The sequence below is a fragment of the Nyctereutes procyonoides genome, unplaced genomic scaffold, assembly GCF_905146905.1.
Source record: "Nyctereutes procyonoides isolate TBG_1078 unplaced genomic scaffold, NYPRO_anot_genome, whole genome shotgun sequence".
NCBI classification, from domain to species: domain Eukaryota; kingdom Metazoa; phylum Chordata; class Mammalia; order Carnivora; family Canidae; genus Nyctereutes; species Nyctereutes procyonoides.
This window is the reverse complement of record NW_026575052.1, coordinates 28277159-28304951: the sequence shown is the minus strand read 5'-3', so window position 1 is coordinate 28304951 and position 27793 is coordinate 28277159. Positions and strand designations below refer to the sequence as shown.

The following is a 27793-nucleotide window of genomic DNA, read 5'->3' as shown; positions in this document are numbered from 1 at the left end:
GTTTAGAGACCTTTAGCCAGTTAATTTATCAAGATTCTTATGGGACTGTAAGTATGATTATTATGTTACTAAATTGTTGGATAGATGTATTACGGTAAAAAAAAATGTAAAGTCTTTAGTTGTTTATTGCATTTCTTCTTTCCAGATGTTTAGCTTCTCTGGTAAATGTAAATTTCCTACTTGTTCTAAGTCTTTTATCCAGTGCTTGCATAAATGTAGGCCTCTTAACTAAGCTCAAGTCAAGAGAAAATTCTAAAGTTAGTTTTATTTTGTTTTCTAGTTTACCATCAACGAGTGCAACATTATTGATTCTCCAAGGTTTCCTCACAGAGGAATTTTAATTGATACAGCTAGACATTTCCTGCCCATTAAGAGTATTCTTAAAACCCTGGTAGGTGATTATTTTATGTCACCCGTTTTCTATTCTGAAGCTTCGTCCTTTCATGGTGTTACTGTGCGTGGGTTACTGACGCTGCTGTATGGGTGGGAACGGGGCGGTTGCCGGTCCTGTACTCGGGCACTGAGCTCTGGAAGGGCTGTTTCCTCCACTGAGAAAGTCAGTGTTAAATGTTGGGACCACCACTTAATTTATTTGAAGTGGCGTAGAAAGGAGGCTGGGCGCTGCCCGTACCTAGGGAGAGGTTCCAGAGGGGCATGGACTTTTCCGATGGTGGGAGTTGGGGGTGAGGCTCCCAGGAACTGTTTCTTCCTGTCCGCTCCTTAGTGGTTCATGCGCACCGTCGCCACATGGGCAAGTTCTCCTCCCACGTTCTTCTGCGTCTTCCCTTGAGCGCTTATGAACGCACCGTATTATTAGAAAGTGATTTTTACATTTGCATGAATATCCTAAATGTTTTTTCTCCAAAAAACATTGTTACTTTTGTGAAAGAAATAAATGCTTGGTGTAAAAAGTTTCAACAAACATGTGGTATAAAATAGGTAGTAATCCCATAATTGCTTTTACCAAAGGTTGACATAAATTTCGGTGTCCCATTTATCTCTTCTTACACTTAAAAATGTAATATATTAACACATAGGACATGGCTTTTTAAAAACCTCGAACGGAATTGCACTTTTTCTACCTCAAAAAAAACTTGTTATGGCCATGTTTTTATGAAAGAATATGTAAGGTCTGTATCATCTTTTTAAACAGTTGATTATTATATTTTATATACCATGATGTGAATTTAACCATTCGCATGCTGATGGACACCTAGGTTAATTTATCACAAACAGTCCTGTAGAGTAAGTATTCTAACATTTGCATGTTCATCAGGATTATTTCCCAAATATAAATTCTTGCAAGTCAATTTCCGGCCTTAAAAATGGACACACTTTATTTTAGGGGGGATTTTAAATTGTTACATATGATCAGATTGCCTTTTAGAGAGGTCGTGCAAGTGGTTGCGTGGCCAACGGGGGCACACTTTTGCCATATTGTTCATCTAATATCTCTGTGTTTTAATTTTCACTTCTGTGATATTTTAGTGAATATAAGCCTCTGTTATTAGATACTTGTGTTTTTAATATTGTAAGCTGCAAATATATTTTCAGTGTCCATTTTTTTTCTTCTGGAATATTGATTCCTTGTTGATATAAGAGCTCTTTAATGTTATATTTGTTTATATATGTATCAGTGATACTTTGGTATTTGCTTGTTTATATATGCTTATCCCTTGTATATTCTTGTGAAGTTTTCCAGATTTTTTTTTAAAGATTTTATTTATTTATTCATGAGAGACAGAGGGAGAGAGAGGCAAAGATACAGGCAGAGGGAGAAGCAGGCTCCATGTGGGGACCCGATGTGGGACTCCATCCCGGGACCCTGGGGTCACGCCCTGAACTGAAGGCGGCGCTAAACTGCTGAGCCACCCAGGCTGCCCACCAGATGTGTTTTTTAAACTATAGTGTCTTTTTCTGTAGAAGTAAAAATAGTTTTATATGTAGTATAATATCTTTCAATCTAACCTTTTATTATTTTTTGTCTTGGGAAGTGAGCTAAGAAAGGACTCCAGAACAAGGATATAAATATAAAAATAACCTCCCAAATTTTCTCTTAATATACTTTTTCAGGGCGAGTGGCTGGCTCAGTTGGTAGAGCATGGGGCTCCTGATCTCAGAGTTGTGGGTTTGAGCCCCACACTGGGTGTAGAGAGTACTTAAAAAAAAATGTCAGGGGCATCTGGGGGGCTCAGCTCATAAATTTTTTAAACATTTTCTTTTATTTTTTATTTATTTATTTTTAGATTTTTATTTAATCTAAATGATTATGCTGTCATCTACAGACCTCATTCTTTGATCAGTTGTTCCGATCAGGTCCTTTGTAAATTCAGTGTCTAATCTGGGATCAGGTGTTGAGTTTGTCACGTCTCTTTAGCACCTACAGTTTGGTACCGTTTATCTCCCTTGTCTTTCAAAACCATGACATTTTTGAAGAGTTTAGCTCAGTCACTTTGTAGAATGCACTTCAGCCTGTGTTTTAACATGAGTAGATTCAGGTCACGCATTCTGGCAGGAATAAGACAAAAGTGATGCCATGTTCTCTCCACAGCAGGTGGCACCTTCTTTATTCCATCACCGGTAATGTTAATGGCCAGGATGTTGACACAGGTCATCCGCCAGGTTTCTTGCTGTGAAGTCAACTTAAAAGTATCTTGGATTGGGGCCCCTGGGGGCTCAGTTGGTAAGGGTCTGCCTTAGGCTCAGGTCTGGATCCCGGGCTTCTGGGATCGAGCCCCATGTCGGGCCCCTGCTCAGCGGGGAGTCTCCTTGTCCCTCTCCCTCTGCCCCTCCCTTGGTTCGTGTGTGCTCCCTCTCACATAAAATCTTAAAAAAAAAAAAATCCCCCAAAATATATTTTGTATTTGTTAATAAAAAAAGTCAGTGTCTTGCGGGTGGTATTTTGAGATGATGGAAGCTTGTTCTTCAGGCCGCGTTCCTCCGCTGGCCTTAGCGTCCCCCCAGGGTTCTGCCTGGCCACTTAGTGCTGGGGTGGCCACCAGGGGCTGGGTTCCCTTACAGGGAGGTGCCGCATCCGAAGGCATTTTCCTGTGAGGTGGAGCCTCGCTCCAGGTCCGCGTTTTCATCAGTAGGTGCTTGGGGCCTTTACCAAGGGCTGCGGGCCGCTCCTGGCCCTGTTGGCGGCTTGTGCCACCGCCGCCCGGGTTGGGCCTCACGCTGCATCCTCGGGCAGGTGCTCTCAGCCCATGACCTTCTGCACCCATTGTCTCTCTTTCCCGGTCCTGGAGCCACTCTTCTCCCAGGAACCCATGCAGCGGTGCGGGAGGCGGGGGCCCGAAACCTGGGCCGCGGGGACCCCTGCCTGCCCCCCTGGCGCGCAGGCCGCAGCAGGGACCGCACTGCACCTCCACGAACACACGCACACATTTGCCTTTTCTAACACCCGAGCTCCGTTTGTTCCTGTCACTGTTATTGAGCCGTAACCAGTGTGCGGCGGCCTGGCAGCTCCCAGGCACAGCCTGTGGCTCCAGCAGCACCGCCGTCATCCTTCCCGCCGCTTGTCACCCTGTCACCCGGGCTGTTGCGGCCTCGACCTCCCTCCCCGCTGCGCTGTGGGCTCCGCGACATCCGCGTGTCAAGGCCTAAGTCTGTGTGTCTCTGTCTCCTTTAGCTGCTTGGACCTCGCTCACCCCCCTACCCCCCCGCAGCTCCCAGGTGTCCTCCGGGTTCAGGGGCTGCTGTCTTGCAGGTTCTTTGTTCGCTGGTTTTGTTGCAGGGATTCGGCGCAGAAGGGCAGCCGTGGGCACTCGTCACTCTCCGACCTGCTTCTCTTGGCCTCTTACCTTCTGGGCCCTTCTGTGTTGTTGCAAAGGGCAAAATCTCATGCTTTTCCGTAGCTGATTTTCCCCTGTGTGACTGCATAAAAGCACGTGCTACATCTTGTTCATCCACTCGTCCCGCCGCGGACGCTGGCTGCTTCCATGGCCCGGCCACTGCGAGCAACGCGGGACAAACACCGAAGGCTGCAGAGGGGTTTTCAAATGAGTGTTTTTGTTTTCTTCGGGGAAACCATTAGTGGCATTACTGGATCATATGGTAATTCTGTTTTTGATTTTTTGAGGACACTCCCCATCCCACAGTGACGGCACCGGTGTACATGGCTAGTAGCAAGGCACAAGGGTTTCTTCTTTTTCTCCTCATGTTCCATATCCAACCCTTGTTATTTCTTGTCTTTTTTATCTTAGCCATTCTGACAAGTGTCAGCTGATACCTCATTGTAGTTCTCATTTGCATTTCTCTAAGGAATGATGTTGAGCACCTCTTCATGTGTCTATCGGCCATATGCAGATCTTCTTTGGAAAAATATCTCTTCAGGTCCTCTGCCCATTTTTAATTGGATTATTGGGGGGTTTTTGCTGTTGTATAACTTTATATATTTTGGATATTAACCCGTTACGGGATATATTATTTGCAAGTATCTTCTCCCATTCAGCAGCTTACCTTTTTGTTTTGTCGACAGCTCCCTTCACTGTGCAAAAGCTTTTTTTTTTTTAATTTTTATTTATTTATGATAGTCACACACACACACACAGAGAGAGAGAGAGAGGCAGAGACACAGGCAGAGGGAGAAGCAGGCTCCATGCACCGGGAGCCTGACGTGGGACTCGATCCCGGGTCTCCAGGATCGCGCCCTGAGCCAAAGGCAGGCGCCAAACCGCTGCGCCACCCAGGGATCCCGCAAAAGCTTTTTATTCTGGTGTAGGCCCAGTAGTTTTGTTTTTGTTTCCCTTGCCCAGTGAGTCATATCCAGCAAGATGTTGCTCATGCTGAGGCCAAACAGATTACTGCCCATGTTTTTTTCCAGGAGTTTTATGGCTGAAGGTTTTTCCCACATAGGTTTTTAATCCATTTTGAGTTTATTATTTGTGTATGGCATAAGAATGTGATCCAGTTTCATTCTTTTGCATGTGGGGGCCCGGCTGTCCCAACACCATTCATTGAAGACTGTCTTTTCCCCGTTGTATGTTCCTGCCTCTGCCTCCTCCTCCATAGACTAATTGACCTGTTTCTGGGCTGTCTGCTCTTTTCCACAGATTCATGTCTGCTTTTGTGCCAGTATCATGGTGCAATCCCTACAGCTTTGTAGTATATTTTGAAATCTGGGATTGTGATACTATCAGCTTTTGCCTTTCTCAAGATTATTTTGGCTCTTCAGGGTCTTTTGTGGTTCCATACAGATTCCAGAATTAATGTTTTACTTCTGTGAAAAATGCTTTTGGTATTTTGATGGGGATTGAATTGATTCTGTAAATTGCTTTCTGTAGTGTGGGCATTTTAACTATATGAATTCTTGCAGTCTGTGAGCATGGGCTATCTTGCCACTTGCTCATGTTGTCCTCAATTTCCTTCATCAATACTTTATAGTTTTCAGAATATAGGCCTTTTTTTTCCCCTCCCCTCATTGGTTATTTCTAGGTTATTTTATTCTTTTTGAAGCTGTTGTTAAGTGGGGTTGTTTTTTCCCTTTCTGCCATTTCATCATTAGTGTATAGAAATGCAACAGATTTCTGTACATTAACTTCCTATCCTGCAACTTTGTTTTTTGGTGAAGCCTATGGTGGACATATAAATATCATGTCATCTGCAAGCTGTGAGTTTTACTTCTTCCTTACCAATTTGGATGTCTTCTATTTCTTGTCTGCTTGCAGCAGTTGGGATCTCCTATACCTTGTTGAATAAAAGTGGGGAGAATGGGCATCCTTGTCTTGTTCCTGACCTTTGAGGAAGAGCTCTCTCAGTTTTCCACCGTTAAGGATGATGCTAGTTGTGCATTTTTCGTATATGGCTTTTATTATGTTGAGGTGTGTTCCCTCTATACCCACCTTGTTGAGAGTTTTTATCATGATTGGATATTGTATTTTGTCAAATGCTTTTTCTGCATCTGTGGAGATAATCACATGGGTTTTATCCTTTCTCTTGTTAAGAAAGTGATTGATTTGTGAATATTGAACCATCTTGCATCCCTGTAATAAATCCTACTTGATCATAATGAGTGATTTTTAATGTATTTTTTGCATTTGATTTACTGATACTTTGTTGGGGATTTTTACATGTATGTTCATTAGAGATAGTGGACTGTAGTTTTTTGTAGTGTCTTTGACTGGTTGTGGTATCAGGGTAATGCCAGCCTCACAGAATGACTTTGGAAGTTTTCCTTTTTTTATTTTTTGGAATAATTTGAGAAGACTGGTTAGTAGAATTTACTTGTGAGGTCATCTGGTCCCTGGACTTGGATTTGTTGATCGTTGATTACGGATTCAGTTCCATTACTAGCAATCCATCAGTTCAGATTTTCTATTTCTTCTGGTTCAGTTTTGGAAGATGATGTTCCTAGAAATTTACTCATTCCTTGTATATTGTCCAATTTGCTGGCATATAATGTTTTATAATAATATAATCCTTTGTATTTCTGTGGTGGCGGTTTTTTCTCCTCCTTCATACCTATTGAGTCCTCTCTGTTTTTCTTGATGAGTGTGGCTAAGAGGTTCACCAATTTTATCTTTTCAAAGAATCAGGTCTTAGCTTCATCTTTTCTATATACTTCTTTTACTGTCTATTTCATTTATTTCTGCTCTAATCTTTATTACTTCTTGCCTTCTGTTAGCTTTGGACTTTGTTCTTCTAGCTCTTTTAGGTGGAAGGTTATTTATTTGAGATTTTTCTTGTAAATTGAGATAGTCCTATACTGCTATAAACCTCTCCTTTAGAATAGCTTTTGCTGTATCCTAAAGATTTTGAACTGTCGTGTTTTCATTTTAATTTGTCTCCATGTATTCTTATTTCCTCTTTGATTTCTTGGTTGTTCAGTAGCATGTTATGTTGTTTAGATTCCATGTATTTGTGTTCTTTCCAGATCTTTTGTTTCTGGTTTCATACCTTTGTGGTCAGAGAAGATGCTTGATAGGATTTCAATCTTGATATATTGAGACTTGTTTTGTGGCCTCATATGATCCTGGAGGATGTTCCTTGTGCACTTGAAAAGAATATATATTGTTATTTTTGGATGGACTGTTCTGTATATATCTGTTAAGTCCTCCATGTAGTGTAATGTGTCATTCAAAGCCAGTTTTCTTCTTGATTTTTGTCTGGATGATCAATCTATCTATTGATGTAAGTGAGGTGTGAAAGTCTCCTACTAGTATTGTAGTACTGTCAATTTTTCTGTGTTAATTGCTTAATGTATTTAGGTGCTCCTGTGTTGGGTGCATAGATGTTTACAGTTGCGACAGCCTTTTGTTGGATTTTTCCCTTCTTCATTATATAGCACCTTTTTTGTTTGTTTCTTTCTTGATACAGAGTTTGTTTTGAAATCTCTTTTGTCTCATGCAAGTATTGCTACCTGGGTTTTTCTTTCTCTTCCATTTGTATGATATATGTTTTCCAGCCCTTCACTTTCAGTCTATCTGTTCTTTTAGGTCTGAAGTTAGTCTCTTGTAGACAGCATGTAGATGAGTCTTGCTTATTATCCAGTCACCTGTGTCTTTTAATTGGAGCATTTAGTCTACTTATATTTAAAGTAATTATTGATAGGTATGTACTTACAGCCATTTTGTTTATTATTTTCTGGTTTTTGTAGTTTTTGTCTGTTGCTTTCTTCCTTTGCTCTTTGTGGTTGATGCCTTTGTTTAGTGTTATGCTTAGATTCCTTTCTCTTCATTTTTGGTGTGTCTATTACAAGTGTTTGGTGCTTACCATCTTACATATATAGCAGTGTATATTAAGTTGATGGTTGCTTAAGTTCAAACGTATTTCAAAAGCACTAAATTTTAACCCACTCTCCATGTTTTATATATATCATGTCATATTCTACGTCTTTTTTGTATGTGTATCCCTTCACTGATTTTTGTAGATTGGAATTTACTACTAGGCGGTTTAACGTCCATACTGGCATTATAAGTAATCTGCTATTTTTATTGTGTTTGCTTTTACCTATGAAATTTTTTCTTTCATAATTTTCTCCTATTTATTGCCTTACCTTTCCACTTAAAGAGTTCTCTTTGACATTTCTTTTAAGGCCAGTTAAATGGTGGTGAACTCCTTTAACTTTTGTTTGCCTGGGGAACGCCTTTTCTGAATGATAGGCTTGCTGGGTAGTGTTCCAGGTTTTTGCTTTCAGCACTTTGAATGTATCATTCTGCTCCCTCTGGCCAGCAAAGTTTCTGCTGTAAAATCAGCTGACAGCCTTATAGGATTTCCCTTGTGTGTAACTGTTGTCTGTTGTGGCTCTAAAACGCCCTCTCATTATGCTTGCTGGTTATTTATTTATTTATTTACTTACTTATTTATTTAGAGCAGGGAGTGGGGCAGGGACAGAGGGAAAGGAAGAGAGAATCTCAGGCTCTGCATTGAGTGTGGACCCCAACACGGGGCTCAATCCCACGACCCTGAGATCATGACCTGAGCCCAAATCAAGAGTGGGATGCTTAACCAACTGAGCAACCCAGGCGCCCCAGCATTTGTTGTTTTAGTTATGTGTCTTGAAGTGGACCTCTTTGTGTTTCCTGGATATGGGTGTTTATTTACTGCCCCAGATTAGCTACGTTTTTAGCTATTTCTTCAAATAAGTTTTTTGCTTTCTTCTCTCTCTTCTCTTGGGATTCCTCTAATGTAAATGTTGTTACAGTTGATGTCACTGAGTCCCCCTAAACTATTCTTTTTTTTTTTTTTTGTTTTTTGCTGTTCATTGTGGTTGCTTTCTGTTATTGTGTCTTACAGATCGCTGATCTGTTCTTATGCATCTTCTAACCTGTTCCCTCTAGTATGTGTGGTTCTTAAAAATTTCAATTACTGAATTCTTTATTCCTCCTTTGTTGATAGTCTGAGCTTCTCTACTCTTTTCTCAAGTTCAGGGAGTATCTTTATGACCATTACTTTATTTTCTATAAATTCTAGTTAGTTAACATACAGTATAATATTAGTTTTAGGTATGACCATTACTTTTTTTTTTCATTACTTTGAATTCCTTATCAGGTGTATTGTTTTTCTCTGTTTCATTGAACTCTTACTTTGATTTTTGTCCTGTTCATTTGGGACCTATTTCTATCTTCTCATTCTGTCTCTCTGTTTCTATGGATTAGGGAGATCGGCTGTGTCTCCTGGTCTTGAAAATAGTGGCCTTGTGTAGAAGAGGTCCTTTGATGCCCTGTAGCGCAGCGCTCCTGTTTCCTCAAACCAGCTGCTCGAGGCAGGTCTTTGGAGGCCACATGCACCCTACCATTGTGCTTGGGCTGCGTTTGCCATTAGGACATTGCCGTTAGCCCATAAACCACTGTGCCTGCTCGGAGTACACACTCAGGGTTTGGTCCCTATACTGCTGAAGGGCCGGGGTCCATGGTGGGCTAATAGGTGGGGGAAGCAGCAGTCAGACTAGTTGTCTGGAGTTAGCCTCTCCGCCGCAGTTGCGGGAACACCGACCAACAGGACTTTATCTGTGAAGCCAGCTGACAGGCTCAGCTGTGCAAACTGCAGGTGTGCTGGGATACGGGGTATCCTCCTCCTCTCCGCGTGGCAGGAGTCACTTTGGAGGGACACCTGCTAAGGCTGGTGGGTTGAATGGGGCAGGGCATATGGTGCTAGCAAGATGGGTAAAGTGTTAGTGTTCAGTTGTCTAGGCTGGGGAAGGAGAGAGAGAGAAACGGTGCCTGCCAGCACTTAGATTCTTAGAGAAGTCTCCTAAAGATCTCTGCCCTGTTCTGAGATTAGTAAATAAATCTCCTTCGGTCCACCCCAGGCTCTTTCCAAACTGCGACTTTGGTGCTGTGTCCATAGTTGCTTATTATGCTTGTTCTTTAAGGGCAGAACTTCACTTCCTATTGCCCTCTGGCTCTTAGAGTTAAGCCCATTGATTTTTAAAGTCCCACTGGTTTCCAAACCAGATGTTAGAGAGACTCCTTCCTGGTGCAGGTCCCCAGTATCTGGGGTGCCTGGTGTGGGGTTTCATGTCTCTGCATGAGTCCCTCTTGCTTGTGGTTAAGTCTCACCAGGGCTTATGTTCCCGACCCCATCTCCACTCCTGTTTCATGTGGCCTTCCCTCTGGGATCACCCGTGGAAGGTCTGTTGTGGCCGTCTTCAGTGTTGGCTGTCCACGTGCAGCTGTTACCTTGGCGTGTCAGTGGGACAAGGTGAACTCGGGAATCTTACTACCCTATTTTCTATCTGACTCCTACATCTCTAGGTCTAATTCTATATCTTATCCATATTAGGGGATGGCAAACTAGAGCCCAAGGGCCAAATCCAGTCTGTCACCTGTCTTTGTTAATGAAGTTCTACTGGAATACAGCCACATCCATTGGTTTATACTTTGTCTTGCTCTACAACTGCAGGATCAATTGTGACAGTAACCAAAACAATGCACAAAACCAAGATATGTACTGTTGGGCCCTTTATGAAAAAAGTTTGCAAGCCCCTGGTCTTTACTGAGGAACTCACTCCTCTGATGGTAAAAATCCTGTCACTATTCAATAAAAAACGTCTACTTCTTTGCATAATTCCCTTGTTAGGTAAACTATGTCCCAAATGCATCAGCAGATCCTTTAAGCCCTGATGAAGGAGAAGGGTTAAGTTGTTAACTCTCCAGTAGGGGAAACTAGTCTCCCCCTCTTACATTTTTTTATCTTTTTCAAGTAGTCTGCTTATATTTTATATAAATATTAACATTGTTTATTCCTCCAGAATACACATAAAATTAATAATGATTCCCCCCCCCCCCAAATTTCTGGGAATATTGCGTTTTTACCAGGTTTCTTTCATTTCTAAAGGAAGGGATGGCACTCAAATCTTAGAATTGTGTTGAATTATGTAAATGACTTTTTCTGTGGGGATTATAAATCCTGGTGCTTCGATACCTCCATTGTTTCCCCTGCTCCATTCCCAAATATGATAGCAGCCAAGAACTCCTTTCCATTTTTGGCCAACCCTGAAATATTTGGAATGTACAAGAATGTTACCTTCTCACAGAACAAAGTTCTAGCTCCCTGTTTAGAATTAAATACAAATGCTGAATAGGCTTTTTGAAAAGTGATATGCCGCACGAAGTACAGATAAGTAACTTGGGGCACGTCGGTGGCTCAGCTGGTTACATGTCTACCTTCTGCTCAGGTCATGATCTCAGTGTCCTGGGATCGAGCCCAGCACTGGGCGCCCTGCTCAGCGGGGAGTCTCCTTCTCCCTTTCCCCCTGCCCTCCACTCATGCTCTCTCTCTCCCTCAAATAAATAAAATCTTAAAAAAAAAAAAAAGATAATTTAAATTTCTTTTGCATTCTTGCTTTGCTGAAAAGAATTTAAAAGGAAGTAGACACACTGGAAACAATCCTGAATACAGGTAAGTAAATTGAAATTGTATGTGTATTGTATCTGTGATATATAATTTTTTATATATGTTTGCTTGTAGGATGCCATGGCTTTTAATAAGTTTAATGTTCTCCACTGGCACATAGTCGATGACCAGTCTTTCCCTTATCAGAGTGTCACTTTTCCTGAGTTAAGCAACAAAGTGAGTAATTCATGTTATTGTACTCTGTCTACAAAAATGTTTGTATGGTTTCTTTGGAAGTTTTTAGCTTAAGTCTTACTTATGGATAGAATTAAAGTATAAAAGTTACATGTTTGTGGTTTAAAAACTTTTTTAGTAGGCCGTGGCTTACCAATTTAGATCCATCCATAAAACTTACTATAATTGTTATTATGAATGAAAATAATCTCTAGTAGTTACACAAATAAACTTTAAAAAACTTAATGTAAGAGACCTGAAGCACACAACTAATGTAGGGTTGAGTATTTTTATCACGTAGTCTGCAGTTGTACTGGATTCTGTAAACGATGTTTTCTCTCTGAAAAACTACATAGAGAATTTTAGAGATGAGAGCTCCTTGGAAAATAATGGCTGTCTCATAAGTGTTCAGATTAAGTCTATTATGAAACCCTTGGAGGTGGGAGCAAGCCTCAGTGTCATCTCGCTTGGTAACTGACCTCCTCATCCAGAGTTGCAGTTAGGAAGGGACTCTGTGTGTTGTCCTCTGGTCACAATTCCCACGCTTTCTCCAGTGTTATGTAGTATAGGTTGAAATGTTAGTGGTACTCCTGTTTGCACTTGCTTTTTATTACACAAAATCTCACACATATGCAGAAGTAGATAATGACTTCCATGTTCTTGCCACATAACTTCAGTAATCAGTACTTGGCCAATCTTGTATCACCTGTACTCATCCTCCCTTGCCACCATTACTTTTAAGGAAATCCCAGACACCATATCTCATATGTAAAAAAGGTATGTTTTGTTAAAACAAAAACCCCATATTATTGCAGCTGAGAAATTAACAATCTAGCTAGCCAATAGTTATTTACATTTCCCCAAGTGCCTTTACCTTTTCTTAATGAAAAAAATTTTATTTGCAATAGGATGCAAATGAGTTCCATATACTGTGGTCAGTTAATATGTCCATTAATTGTCTTTTGATCTATGGGTGTCCTCCCTGCCCATCTTTTTTTTTTTTTTTCTTGGTAATTTGTTATTTTTGTTAAACTAAATCATTTGTCTATTTCCCAAAGTCTGAGTTTTGCTGATAACATTTCCATACTGTCAGTTAACGTGTTCTTCTATCTCTAATATTTACTCTAAGTAAGTAGATCTGATCTTGCTTGGATATAAATTTGATGGGGTGCATGGGACAATACTAATTTTTAGGAGTTGAGCATTTATATTTATGTATAACTTAAGATATAGCTTATAAATTATATGTAATATTTATTTATATCTTAAAGGTGCTACAGTAACACCTTTAATTGACCTTTATCTTTAGTTACAACCCATACTCATTATAAAGGGATTGAGAGAAATGATTTAAAAAAAAAAAGCCACTTATCAGAGCATGTCTGAGGGAATTTTTAAAGCTGATAATAATTAAAATGACTTTGAAAGGTGACAGCCCAACTCTGTCATAGTGTGTGAATTTTCATTCTAAAATGGACAAGGCAGTGTATTCAGTTTTCACAGATTTGACTTTGGAAGTATAACATTTTATTTCTCTTTTGTTGTATGGTTACGAGGTTGAAATAGCATGACGGTAAATGTTCCTGAAACAAGAGGAGCTAGTAGAGATAGTTCCATTAGTAAATCCAGAAATAACCCACAGTGTGCTGAGCCTACTGATAAGATATGGTAAATAGTTTAAATGAGTCCTCCAGGTGCCTGGCTGGCTCAGTCAGTAGAGCATGGGACTCTTGAGGGCATGAGTTTGAGCCCACACTGGGCACAGAGCTTACTCATGAATGCATGAATGATTAAGTTTTTTTTTTTTTTATTTATTCATAGAGGCACAGAGAGAGAAAGAGAGAGGGAGAGACCCAGGCAGAGGGGAGAAGCAGGGTCCATGCAGGGAGCCCGACGTGGGACTTGATCCCGGGTCTCCAGGATCACGCCCCAGGCTGCAGGCGGCGCCAAACCACTGCGCCACTGGGCTTGAATGAATGAATAAGTAAATAAAATGTGGGGATTAAAGAAAAATTTTTAAAACTGAGTCCTCCAACATCACATAGGACTATTTAATACATTGTGATACTAGAAAAATGACTTGTCCGGTATCATTGTGCAAATACAACTGTTGAGAGTATCCTGGACAGATCCATTCCATATATTTTAATAAATATGGCTTTTATAGGGAAGCTATTCTTTGTCTCACGTTTATACACCAAGTGACGTCCATACAGTAATTGAATATGCCCGATTACGAGGGATTCGAGTCATACCAGAATTTGACAGTCCTGGACATACACAGTCTTGGGGAAAAGGTAAGGAGTGTCTGCAAGTTGCAAAGAATGAGTACCTGAGGTCCTCCATCTTTTATGAGCTGGTGTTTATTCATTTTATTCATAAGTGTGGTTTGCACAAAAGTAGCACTGTCGACAGATGGAATAGAATAATTATTGTGAGCAAGGAACGATGGCTAGGCGCTGCCTAAAGTATGACAACAAGGGCTAGAGGAAGAATTACAAGTAGAACATGCTAAGTGATTTTAAGAAATGGTTTCATGGATGAGAAGGACACTTAAAATGCTTTTGAGGGATTAAAAAAATACATTTATGTTTCTGGTAAAGGGAATATCATGAGGAAAGGCAGAAGTTGGAGTGAGATGAGAAGGACACTTAAAATGCTTTTGAGGGATTAAAAAATACATTTATGTTTCTGGTAAAGGGAATATCATGAGGAAAGGCAGAAGTTGGAGTGTAAGCGCAGCAAATAGTAAGCACTAGAGGGTGGTTAGGAACTGGCACTGGAGCCACAGAACCTGGCTTTAAATCCTGTTTCTGTCTTTTATAACCTGAATGGCCCTGAGCATGTTAAAGAATGTCCCATCTCAGTTTCCCCATATCTAAAATGTAACTGTCATGTAATTTTGTTGAGGATTAAATAACAATTATAAATGCTAGCTTTATATTCATTCAGATAATACGGAGGGCAGACATGGGAGATGAATCTGATGAAATACATGTAGAGGGAGGGGGGCCTTGGGTGAGGAAGGTGGGCTCCATCAGGACACATGGAAACAAGTGAAAGTTAGAGGAGAATCATCACATGATGGGAACCACACTCCGGGGAAACCTATGCGAGGAAGAGGTTATAGACTGGAAGTAGAAAGAACTTGGAAGTCCTAGACCAGAATGGCGATAATGGGAATGAAAAATAATGTACGGAACTGAGACATTCTGGGTGTGTGGTCCATGGAACTTGGCAACTGACCAGCTGTGTGGAGAAGGACAGAAAGTTCCAGGGAAGGAGCAGGAGCAGCTACCCTAGGAACTTACTCAACAGAGAATTTAGCTTTTGTTAGATGGGATTTGAAGTGCAGCTGGAATATCTAAAAGTGTCAAAAAAAAATAGATAAATTTAAAAATAAAAAATAAAGAGTGTCGAGCAGGGAATCTGAAATACAGATTGAAGCTCAAGAAAAAGGGTTTGGGTGAGCTGGAGATTTGGGAGTTATTAATATTTGAGATATTTGAAGTAGATAGAATGATGGAAAAGGAAACAGGCACAGGGGATAGAACTCAAGAATCAGTTCCATCATCTTACTTGGAGGAATTTACCAAGGTAATTCCTAGTAAATGTGCTTATTTTTTTCTGTATAAACTCACAGCTTAAAAATAGTATAATCATGTGCAAAGCCTTGTCTTCGTGATTAAAATACTACTTCTTCTAGGTCAGAAAAACCTCCTGACTCCATGTTACAATGGACATAAGCAGTCTGAGACCTTTGGACCCATAAACCCTATTCTGAATTCAACTTACTCCTTCCTGTCTCAGCTTTTCAAAGAAGTTAGTGCAGTGTTTCCAGATCAGTTCATTCACTTGGGAGGAGACGAAGTGGAATTTAAATGTTGGTATGACAGTTCTTTAAAATCCTTATTTTTTTAACCATTGCATTTGAAGTGGGTATTTGAGGTCTCCACATGAAAAGGGAAGATGTGGGGAAAGATCTCTGCTTGCAAGGTTTTAAGTTAGTAAGATAACTCGAGAGTACAAGCTTTTAGGAAGGAGAATCAAGATGTGAGAGACAGTGGAGATTGAAGACTACAGTGAAGGGCAATGATTAAGTGGGGGAGAATTTTTTCAAGTAAAAATGCTCTTTGCCAATAGCCTTAGATGGAGAAGAGAGGCATGAAATAGCAAACTAGGATAACCCATAAAGAAATTATTCTCTTTTAAGATTATTGATTTGAGAAAGCGAGCGTGAGCGGGGAAGAGAGGGAGAAGCAGGTTCCCTGTGAGCAAGGAGCCCAATGTGGAACTCGATCCCAGGACCCTGAGATCTAGACCTGAGTGGAAGGCAGATGCTTAACCAACTGAGCCACTCAGGCATCCCTCATAATAAAGTTTTTAGGCTCAAAACTTTAAGTTTTAAATTTGCACAAATAAAGGTAGGGATGTGTGCTGCTTGACAGAGACTGGGTTTATCAAATTCTAATGCAATTTTAATCACTGTTTTTGTTGAAGGGAGTCCAATCCAGAAATCAGAGATTTCATGAAGTGGAAAGGCTTTGGTGGAGATTATAAAAAACTAGAATCTTTCTATGTTCAGAAGTAAGTTTTTGTTAGCCAACTTCTATTTTATTTGATCTGTGCCTTTTGTAAAACTTTTAACTATGTAGTGCTTGTTTCATTTTCTCTCCACTCCTTGTCCAAGTGTAGATACTGTTATACTTTGTTATACACAGTGTCAGTGAAAAATCATCAAAAGAAAATAGTATCCATGGCTTTCTTTGAAGCAATGCAATGATGACTAAGGCTTGCAGGAAGTGTCGGAGGGTAGCACTCAGCTGCTCAGAGATTTCAGTGTGAAGCCCTGGCTTCCCTCGGAAGTCTTTATTACCGTCCAACCTGTGGAATTCGTTCCCTTTGGTCAACTCCAGGAACATTTCTTTTACTTCCTGTGATGTCCAGTAGGATAGGCGCAGCCGCATGGGGCTATAATTCAGGGAGTTAGATCAGCCACATTTCACGTGTTCAACAGCTGGATGAGGCTACTGGCTCCCATGCTGGAAAGCGTGAGATAGGATGTCTTGATCATTGCCAAAACTGGGCACTGCTCTAGATATAGATCAGTAAGCTTTTTCGTTAAAGGCCCAGAGAGTAAAATCTTTTTTAGGCTTCGTGGGCCCCATTCTTGTTTTTTTTTTTTTAATTTTTTAAAAAAATTTTCTTATTTATGATAGTCACACACACAGAGAGAGAGAGAGAGAGAGAGAGAGAGAGAGAGAGAGAGGCAGAGACGCAGGCTCCATGCACCGGGAGCCCGACGTGGGATTCGATCCCAGGTCTCCAGGATCACGCCCTGGGCCAAAGGCAGGCGCCAAACCACTGCACCACCCAGGGATCCCTCCATTCTTGTTTTTTAAACAATATTTACAAGTGTGAAAACCATTCCTCGCTGATAAGCCATACAAAATCAGGCTGTGGGCTATCGTTTGCCAACTCTTGAATCAAGGCAGCTCAGATTCCAGCCTTTTCCTGTTTTGTTTTTTGTGTGGGGTACATTCTAATTTTCTAATCCTGCAGAATAATTGGCATTGTCTAAATACCAGGAAGTATTTTTGGATTGTCAGCAATCGTTGAATGTTACATAGTTGACATCACAGGCTAAATCAGTTTCTTCTAAGATAGCCATGAAATTACCAGAGATTGTGGTTTATATACTACGCTGTGAGTTGCCATGTCTTCCCCACTTTGGGACGTGCTAATTATTGGCCCATTCCTTCAGCACATGACTTTTAAGTCCTCTGCTGTGTGACATTCTGCGCCATGTGCTTGAAAGAAGGAACCCCAACTTCAGGTTCTGCTATAAAGCTGTGCTGCAATGAAAGGCCTGCCAACATGACAATCCTTTACAGAAAACTTTAAACGTTGTTAAGCATGTGCTCTGAAATAACTTTTTTCCCCCCCAACGGTAGGGTTTTGGATATTGCTTCAACTGTAAACAAGGGAGCCATAGTCTGGCAAGAAGTTTTTGATGATCATGTGAAGGTGAGAAGTATGAAGACTGCTTTTGATTCTGATAATAAGAGAGACTTATTAACATCTTGGAAGGAAGCAATCAAAGTTGTCCTCAACATTACAGGGAAGTTGGCTTACCTTTTAAACTTTCTGTAGACTGAGATTAGTGCCACCTTTCCATCTCTCCCTTCCACCCTCTCCCACGTTCCTCCCCCCACCATCACATTATGTCACAAATCAGAGTACTTTGAAGTAAATTCTTTTCTCACAAGGGCAGAACAAACAAGAATGAAGGAGTCTTTATAGCTACAAAGGTAGTTTTAAATTGTCAACAAACACTTTTTACTTTCCTTTGGGTAACTGACCGTTTCAAATCTAGTTACTAGTATTACCCTTAGAGAAGGGTTAGCGACGTCTTCCAAGTAAGGATAACAGTAGTGTACAGATGGGAAGAAAGCCTTAGTCCATTATACCTAACTGGCATCCTGTATAGGCAGAGGTGAAATCTCCAACCTTAGGGTTGATGAAACTTCTAATTTCAAGGCCCTACAACCATTGTATTTAGTACTAACTCAAGGGGAAATTTTTTTTTTTTCAAGAATCTTAGGTGGTTACTTTCCTAATAACTACGATGGCTTCAACTTTCATTTGTAATTGTTGGCCCTAATTGTACATATCCTTTGTAACTTTAATAGCTTCAGCCAGGCACGATTGTTCAAGTATGGAAACTTCAATCGTATAGTGAGGAACAAGCTCAAGTCACAGCCGCTGGCTTCCCTGTCATCCTTTCTGCTCCTTGGTACTTAGACTGGATTAGTTATGGACAAGACTGGAAAGGTTACTATAAAGTGGACCCTCTTGATTTTAGTGGTAAGTGACATACCCATCATTACGTTGATTGGCTAGTTTTCTTCCTTAATTTACCACTAGGATATTACCAACTCACTATCCTCACTTTTATGTTTGATTCTTGATTTCTTAAGAAAAAGAGAAGGCCCTGTTCATTTTAAACCTTGTAAAAGTATCTGTTTCCACCAATGAGCATTGTTACTCACCCTACAGTTCAAAGACTCTGGATTGCATTAACCTTGTATCTCCTTCAATGGGCCTTTCCACTCTAAGACACTGAAGGAAGGCTATAGTCTACTTCCATGGGTTTCAGGCTCTGTCGTTTTTGGATCCTGAGGAGCTAGGCATCCTTCGGGGAGGCGACAGTAAGAGGAACAGAGTGGTGGAGCCTTAGGCTCTCAGATCCCTGTCCTTAAGACCAGCTCTACTTTGTCCAGCTTTCTACACCAGATTTCACAAAATTTCCTTCAAGAAGAAGGATTTTAGTGTTAAAAAATACTTCAAAACTGTAGGTCTGTTAGGAATTGACCTTTCTGCAGAAGGTATTTTCTGAGAATCAGAAGGTGCATCACAGGAGTTAATTGTCACAAGTACCCGATGAAGTTTTCATAAAATTGAAATAAAGTAAAAATATGCTAACAAGCACTGTGGGGATAAAGTTTTCTACCCTTTTTGTGTGAAAAACCATGAATACCTCCCACAGTTCTGTGGACCCCAGAAGTGTTGGCCTACAATAAAGGTAGAAATGAGAAACCAGTTATTGCCTCTGTGTAAAAGCTTTGAGCAGCTTACTTCATATCAATTCAATGATTTTAATGTAGGTTCTCCAGAACAGAAAAAACTTGTCATGGGTGGAGAAGCTTGTCTGTGGGGAGAATATGTGGATGCAACTAACCTCACTCCAAGATTATGGTATGGAATTTAAGTGGTAATGTGTGAATTAAAAATTAAAGTGCCTTATTTCTTCTTCTCCAAGTGGGGAAGCACTAGAAATATCCCCAAGCATATACTTTAGATACTTAAGAAAACATGCATTTAAATTGCTTTGGTGGACATGTTGGTTTACCTTTCAGGCCCCGGGCAAGTGCTGTTGGTGAGAGACTGTGGAGTCACAGCGATGTCAAAGACCTAGAGGATGCCTACAAGAGACTGACAGTTCACCGCTGCAGAATGGTCAGGTAAGACCTTTTCAAAGCAAGGACACGAAGTCCAGGGTGATTTTTTTTTTCCCTCTATAAACAGAAATGTATAGCTTCTAACAGTTTCCAGTTTATAATTAATCAGTAATTTCTGTAGGAAACGGAATTATTCCTATATGGAAAAGAGATATTTGATTTGAGAAAGAGCAAGGGAGAAGCAGGGAGCCTGATGAGGGGCTTGGTGCCACAACCCTATCATAACCTAAGTGCCCTGATATTGACCTTGGTGTAACTTTTAATTCCATCTTGACCACTTTAACAGTCTTTTTTCATTAATGAATGCTACAGCTAGTGATTCTGATTTAAACTATAACATCAATCTAAAACCTCTCTAATTCATACTTTATCTGTTCTAGCCGGGGAATAGCTGCAGAACCTCTTTATACTGGATATTGTAACCACTGAATACAAAACAAAAAATGAGCCTAAACAAAGAAAACGCTACAATCAACTTGATTATGAAATCATGGAAATTAAAATTTCGTATAGTTTTCAAATAAAATATCTTTTTAAAGATTGAACCTCTATCTCATTATATATTACATATAGAAGACTGGCATCTTGTTAAAGAAGCTCAAAAAAAATATCGTGGTGACACTGAACATATTCCATAGTGATAACTTTATAGATACATAATATAGTTCATGTACACAACTTTCAACATCCAAGTTTATTATACAGAGCAGAATGTGCAGCTCCAGTGCCCCTGTCAGTTTAGTAAAACAATAAAAATTCTTAAGAAAATGCAGTAGGTTGGGGAGACACTCGAGAGCACCTAAGACCTAAAGCACTTGGGTCAAGCCACTTCGCCGGCTGAGCAGTATAGATTGGTCTTGAGGATTCATAGCTTGATAATTAGATAGTTCTAAGGCAAAAGTAGCTGAGCCCGATGTAAGCGTTCGAAGCACAGTTGAATAACCCTAATCAAAATAAAATTTAAGACTGTTGTCAAATTTAACCAGCAGGAAGAGGGAAAGGTGATGATGTTACTCATGTGACTTAACCACTGTGGCAGGAACTATTTGATAGGGAGATACTGTGGAGGGCAGGTATCTAGTGTGGGTAAGCTTCAGGTGTATTCCCTGGTCTCCACACTCCATAAGGTAAGTGCTGGGAAGGGGGAAAAATGGCCATTTAGGCTGGCGCCACAATTTGATATGGCATAGCTCAATCTTTGAGGAGAATGGAAATGATCCCACCAAGCTGATGTTACCCCTTGGATTTCCTTAACGATTTAAATCCAAAGACCTAACTAACCTGCTTCCTATAAATTAAAGCCCCGACTGTCTACTTTTTTTTTTTTTGACTGTCTACTTTTCAGCATAAATGTCCCCAGTATTAAAAAGAATATATACTTCACAGTCATTGAGTACCTACCATAATTTCTGCTAAAGGCACAAATCCAATAACAATTTTATTTTCCTGACGAGTCTGGATTTCCTGAATGGTCCCTCTTCTTTGTGCCAGATCTGCTAGCACAGGGCTGAGGTAATCTCCAGGCACCGTCACCTCGAGATTCATCAGGGGCTCTAACACTTGCTTATCAGCTTTCTTCAGAGCCTAAAGAAGTTAATAGAGTGTTAAACTCCCTTCCTAAAATTAGAAATCAAATTCCCATTAGATTCATAACCACTTGAACACAAATTTTGCCTGTCCTTGTAAGCCTAGAGCTCTAGCAATGAGACATAATAAGCCTGCTTTCACTGTCTACAAAGATAATAAACCAGGTACATGGCCAGGGGGTGCGTAGTAAAGCTTGGTTATATGGAGCACCTATGAACACATGGCCAGAGATAAAATGAAAGAAAATGGTTTTCCCTTTCCACTCATAGTCTGTGTCAGGGCAAATCAAGAAATGTACTACACAAACATTCTCAACAAAAGGCAAGAAGAAAAAGCACATAAATAATGTATAAACTGAAAAAAGCCACTGAGGCACACAGGGCAAGTAGTTACTAGATAAAATGAAGGCACTAGGGTCCCCAGGAGACACAGTCTCTCAGACTATCGCTACATCAGACAAACTGGGTAATGGGTTTTGGAGGACAGTGCAAAGACCGTAAGTACCAGTGGGTCTGATTTTAAAAGCTGCCTTACTGCTGGAGCCTGCCAAGAGTTCAACAGTAACAAAACCATTTCCTATAAATTCTAAGCCTCTGGTTATTAGGTGGGATGTTATAAACTGAGACTAAGCAATGGCAACTAAATACGGGAGCTGGGGCTCTAGAATGTGCCCTCACCTTTACAGTTAGCTGTTCATCGTTCTGTTCCCACTCTACCACCCACCCCTTACTTCTTAATACTAAGGCCTTAGAGGGGGGCATGATCACTGCCTGTATTGTTAAGTAAAGGTTCTGGGGCCTTGAACCCTTTCGTCCCTGATTTGTCACCACCTCCTTTCCTGCCCTTCACCCAACCATTAAAAATGGGACACATGGGCAGTCCGGGTGGCTCAGCAGTTTAGCGTCTGCCTTCAGCCCAGGGTGTGATCCTGGAGACACGGGATCAAGTCCCACATCAGGCTCCCTGCATGGAGCCTGCTTCTCCCTCTGCCTGGGTCTCTGCCTCTCTCTGTCTCTCATGAATAAATAAATAAAATCTTTTTTTAAAAAAATGGGACGCATGAGTAAAACCAAGAATATATTCTCTATCAAAATTTCAAAACACATACACATAGTAAAACAATCAGTTCAGTTCTTCATAGCTTTAAACTCTAGCCAACTGAAAGGGCTCGACTATAGAAAATACATCTAACAGTCCTTGAATGAAAATATTACTAAAAAATAATGACCATCAATCAGCAAACAACTATAAATCCTCTCTTTTTGCAATTCTTATCCAGAGCTTTGTTGCCACTTCACGTAATATCTTTTGGCACAAAACGGAGTGGAACAAGGTAAGAATTAAAAGGAAAAGCGCTGCAACAAGGAAAGGACTGAATGCTGTGTTACTAAGATACACAGCATCTGTCCTCAGCTGCCTCTTCACATTCTTTCTCTTGGCAAAACCATACTTTTAAGTTTCAAAAACATCTATGTAGCTTCCTCAAAAACCTTTATACTCCACAGACTACGGTCTGAGTGCTCCGGCCTTTACACCACTGGCCTGCTTTGCGACAGTGTCCAAATATCACAGAGCAACCCAAGATGACCTCATCATTTCCTTTCACAAACATTACTGTGTGCTTTCCTACTCTGTGGATGACTTCATAATCTTCAGTTCACCTGGACGTGCATCTCTGACTTTCCTTTCCCCAAGTAGCTGTAAGATTTCCATTCCCATTGCCAATAAACTCGTTCAGACCCAGGCCCTTCTCTGTCCCGGACTGTCTCCTCCCTACTAGTTCCTCCTGTATTCCAGGGATCCCTGGGTGGCGCAGCGGTTTAGCGCCTGCCTTTGGCCCAGGGCGCAATCCTGGAGACCCGGGATCGAATCCCACGTCGGGCTCCCGGTGCATGGAGCCTGCTTTCTCCCTCTGCCTGTGTCTCTGCCTCTCTCTCTCTCTCTGTGTGACTATCAAAAATAAATAAAAATTAAAAAAAAATAAAGATTTATTTGAGAAAGAAAGAACAAGCAGTGGGAAGGGGCAGAGGGAGAGGGAGAGAGCAGCAGACTCCCTGATGAGCAGGGAGCCCGATACGGGGCTTGATCTCAGCACCCTGAGATCATGACCTGAACCAAAGGCAGACACTCAACCGACTGAGCCACCAGGTGCTCCCAAGCAAACAATATTTAAATAATGCTTTTAGAATGTACAGTTTTTTTAAATAAAAAAATTTTAGGAAGTATGGACTTGAGGGGTGCCTGGGTGGCTCAGTCAATTAAATGTCAGACTCTGGTACTCAGCTCAGAACTTGATCTCCACACTGGGGACAGAGCCTACTTTAAAATAAAAGGGGTGTGGGGCGGGGGGAGAATGGGAACGCCTGGGTGGCTCATCAGTTAACCGTTTGCCTTTGGCTCAGGGCGTGACCCTGGGGTCCTGGGATCGAGTCCAACGTCAGGCTCCCTGCACGGAGCCTGCTTCTCCCTCTGCTATGTCTCTGCCCCTCTCTGTGTCTCTTGTGAATAAATAAACAAAAATCTTAAAAAAAAAAAAAAATACTACGCACCTGAACACACAGAGACATTAAGGGGCACCTTGGTGGGTCAGTTAGTGAAGCGTCTGCCTTCAGCTCAGGTCATGATCCCAGGGTTCTGTAATCAAGTCCCACACTGGGCTCCCTGCTCAGCGGGGAGTCGGCTTCTCCCTCTGCCTCTGTTCCTCCCCCTTGCTCATTCTTGCATTCTCTCTCAAATAAAAAAAATAAGATCTTTAAAAAAGAGAGAGAAAGACATTAAATTCCACCTAAATAAATAAATAAATAAATAAATAAATAAATTCCACCTTCCTAGGTCAGGGACTTAGGGTATTTACATCAACTTTTTATAATTGTGGATTCAAATGAGCTGTAGAAAATGAAGTCTCAAACACAGTCTAAAATTTTAGAAAATTGTTTTAAAAAGCAAGTGTTTTAATGCACATCAGTCACCTACAAAACTATAGTCTTCCCACTCTGAGAGGAATGCATGGAGTCACCATTTAGCTTAATTCAGCTCTGGTAGCTTACTGAGGCAAGATGCTCAAGGACATGTAGGGAGGTAACCATTCCAAGAAGACCAGATTGCTTGATACTTTTATAAGGTTAGGTGCTTATCCTGAATCTTTTTTTTTTTTTTCAATGAGACTTCTCTGATTTCAATGATCCTTGACTAAGGTAATCTTACTCAAACAGGAACTCCAGAATTGGAACCAACATTACATCTTTAATGTCCTTTAGATTATAGTTCATCTTGGGCCCGGGTGACCCCCAAAACGTCCCCTACTCCAACCACCAAGCTTACCTCTAACACCTGTGTGTCTGGGATGGGGAAACCAGAAATGCCAGTTAAGGAAACCTGCCTCTTTGTCAAAATCAGAAGATATTTCCTGGCCATGATGTTAAAGAGTAATTTCCTAGGTCCTCTTTCAAAAATAACCCTGGTGATTAAGAAATCAAAGACTCTCTAAGGTAAAAAAAACTCTTATTGACTCTAAGGCTCGAAAGGCAACAATACAAGTTTAAGGCCATGAGGAAGCACAGCTGCCTGTGGAGCAATGGTGCACCGCTGTCAGGAGAGTCACCGTAAAGCAAAAAGGATAACACAGGACAGTTCTATACCTTTTGTACACATCTTGAGACACAGGCGGAAATCATAGTTGTGGAGGTACCAGGATGGATTATCAGGGAATGTAAAGTAATTGCCACATCTTGAATTGGGGATCCAAGCAACGGTCCTAGGCAAGGGGAAAAAACAACTGGGTTAGCACTCAGTATGCAAAGAGGAGTAAAGACAGGGAGGGGACTTCTGGTTTCCAGTTCACATAGGCAGTTCAGAAGTTGTTACTCTGTTCCAGCAAGAAAGAAGCAGAACAGACTGAAAAATCAACTCTCCTGGAATCCATAAGAGAGATGACAAAGGACAAAAGCACTGCCCCAAAAAACTCGAGAGGCAAGTAAACACAGAAGTCACAGCTTCCTGGAGTAGAGGCTCACTAGCCCAGGAACCACTGCCAGGGTAGGAAAACCTCAACTATAATTGATGAACTGCTGGAAGCTCAGTGTGGACAAGTTTAGGAGTTAAAAACTCCAGGGGTACCCAGTCATAAATCATAAGGGGGACCCCCACAACTCAGTGAGATTTACCTCCAGGAGCTCAAGCAGATTCTTACCAAAAGTGTCAGAGAAAAAGCTCCTTATGCTGCCGACAGAAGGGAAAGGAAATCACTAAAATACTCCAGAGCACTCTGTTCTTACAAAGGCTTGCTGTCAGGAACTAGTTAACTAGAGCCTAACCAGCAGGGGCATCAGCAGGACCTAACTGACTTGGGCGAAGTACCAAACTCCAGTCTACCCTAGCCATCCTAGCCATCCTATCCAACCAGGGTAGGGGTGGGGGCGTGGGGTTGGGGGAAACACGTGCAGTTCCCAGTCCTGAGGCATGGGCTCACTGTTAAGACTGAGTCCTAATCCTAGGATGAGAGAATGCTTCCCTTCCCCCACACCAACCTCCACATTACTAAAGGTGTGTTTACAGCAGTTCCTTTTAAACAGTACATCATTTCTGGCCACCAAGAAAAAATTACAAGGCATATTAAAAAGCAAAAGCACAATATGAATACAGAACAAACATCAGAACCAGACATGGTAAAGATATTGGAAGGATCATGTCACATGATTTACTACGGACTTGAATAAGGTAGACCACATGCAGAACAGAGAGATGGGCAATTGAAGCAGAGAAAGAGAGAAGTCCTAAGAAAGAACCAAAACAAATGCTTGAAATAAAAAACAGTAAAATAAATGAAGAATGTTTTTGATGGGCTTTAAGTAGACTGGATACAGCTGAACAAAGTGCTGAGTTAGAAACTGTATCCATAGAAACCTCTAAAAGTGAAAAGCAAAGTGAAGACTGGGGAAAAAACAATCAAACAAAACCCCAAAAAAACCCCACCCAGAACAGAATATCCAAGGACTGTGGGACAATGGAAAGGGTGTAACATACATATAATGGGAAGAAGAAAACACTATCAACGCTAGAAAGAAAAACTGAAATAATCTATAATACTAGGAGCGACTCAGGGGTTGATTGTGATACTAAAGCTTACTCTTCTTTGAGTATCTTACCTTGGAGGCACGCACTGTGAATTCCATTTTCAATGGCCTCTTGGGAGGCCTCTGGAAGGTCTTCACTAACACATCCAGCATACTTGAGGACTGGCGTAACACAGCACGTTTCATTTGGTTTTACTTCCAGTTCTACAGTCACAAGATGTCGTTTGTCTCCTAAAGTTCTATCTAAGGTATCTATAAATAAATGGATTATAGTACCTCACAGATTTGTTCCAGAAAAGATATCAAGGTGCCACAACTCACAAAATTATCATCAACAAGTACAAGGTCTTAAAGAAGATAAAGTGGGAGAAAACATTACAGTGGCACTAGATACAATATGAACAGGTCAGAGTAAAAAGTTCTACCAAGAAAGCATTTGATTCCGTCTTTACCAATGTTAAAAGCCAGCTATGAATCACTCATTAATGTTACTTCAGTGTTAAGATGTGTTATGGTAGAAGATCTCAGAGTTCTGATATGCAGATGACACATTTAAACTTTCTGAAATATCTTACATGACTGAAATTCTTTTAATTGCAAAACTTATTTAACAGTAAAACATTTAGAGTACAAAAGGTTATCTAATGAAAATTAAAAGGCTTTTTTAACCCTCTCACCCCACAAACTGCTAAATTCCATATTCTTCCAGTAATGTTTAAGATTTATTCATTCACGAGACACAGAGAGAGAGACAGAGACAGAGAGACAGAAACACAGGCAGAGGGAGAAGCAGGCTCCATGCAGGGAGCCTGATGCGGGACTCGATCCCAGGACTCCAGGATCATGCCCCCAGCCAAAGGCAAGCCGCTAAACCGCTGAGCCACCCAGGGGTCCCCCCTTCCAGTAATGTTTTATGCATTATGATTTTTCTCAAAACTAGTGACTTTTTTTTAAAGTATCTCTCATTTGCTAACAACCTATAGCTGTCACCAAAACTATGCTGTATTTACGTGAGGGACCGTGTAAAAGAACGACACATAGCCCAAATTCAAACTAAGAATTATAACCTACAATTCTTCTTTATAATTCCTTTTTAAGCTTATTTTTATATTATGAAATATTTTTTTACTTAAAAATATATAAATATATGCATAAGCTAAAAATAAAGGGAATATTTATGAAACCTAGAACTACTGAGAAATAGACCATTACCAGAAACCTACAAGCCTTCCAAAGCAACCACTATCATGATACAATCATCCCTGATTTTCCAGTCATACCTCATATGCATGTATTCCTCAACAATACAGTTCACTCTGTTGTTTTGAATTCACTATTCTATTATGTACCCTGCAACTTCTTTTGCTTCACATTTTTTTTTAAGGTTTTGTTTTTTTGTTTATTGAGAGAGAAAGAGAGAGAGAGAGAGAGAGAGAGAGAGAGAACAAGCGGGTGGGAAGGGCAGAGGGAGAAGCAGGCTCCCCGCTGACTAGGGAGCCCAATGCAGGGCTTGATCCCAGGACTTTGGGATCATGCCTGAGCCAAAGGCACCAAAGCAGACACTTGACTGAGCCACCTGGGACCCTCCATTCACTTTCAATC

The 27793-nt window shown here is 40.9% G+C and overlaps 2 protein-coding genes across 7 annotated transcripts in view; one reads left to right on the top strand and one right to left on the bottom strand.

The window, feature by feature from the left end:
* Window positions 1–20077, top strand: part of HEXB (hexosaminidase subunit beta) — a gene marked incomplete at its 5' end in the record, with an annotated part of 28794 nt that extends 8717 nt beyond the window's left edge. The window contains 11 exons of the mRNA XM_055332646.1: window positions 1–47; window positions 281–391; window positions 11413–11514; window positions 13679–13808; window positions 15218–15398; window positions 16012–16098; window positions 17466–17538; window positions 18204–18378; window positions 19179–19269; window positions 19431–19535; window positions 19913–20077. Coding sequence (XP_055188621.1) covers window positions 1–47; window positions 281–391; window positions 11413–11514; window positions 13679–13808; window positions 15218–15398; window positions 16012–16098; window positions 17466–17538; window positions 18204–18378; window positions 19179–19269; window positions 19431–19535; window positions 19913–19961 — 1151 coding nt within the window. The remainder of the gene's footprint in view (window positions 48–280; window positions 392–11412; window positions 11515–13678; window positions 13809–15217; window positions 15399–16011; window positions 16099–17465; window positions 17539–18203; window positions 18379–19178; window positions 19270–19430; window positions 19536–19912) is intronic.
* The window catches only part of GFM2 (GTP dependent ribosome recycling factor mitochondrial 2), a 63655-nt gene continuing 51966 nt past the window's right edge, over window positions 16105–27793 (bottom strand). For 4 of the 6 annotated variants that reach the window (XM_055331440.1, XM_055331439.1, XM_055331441.1 and 1 more), the window contains 4 exons: window positions 26264–26443; window positions 24758–24873; window positions 20934–21116; window positions 20163–20476 (listed from right to left, as the gene is read on the bottom strand). In XM_055331440.1, the coding sequence (XP_055187415.1) occupies window positions 20339–20476; window positions 20934–21116; window positions 24758–24873; window positions 26264–26443 (617 nt within the window). In that variant the 3' untranslated portion in view covers window positions 20163–20338. Of the gene's footprint in view, window positions 16554–20162; window positions 20477–20933; window positions 21117–23668; window positions 23870–24757; window positions 24874–26263; window positions 26444–27793 lie in introns of those variants that run through there. The other 2 variants (XR_008665248.1, XR_008665249.1) reach the window with 2 other exon arrangements.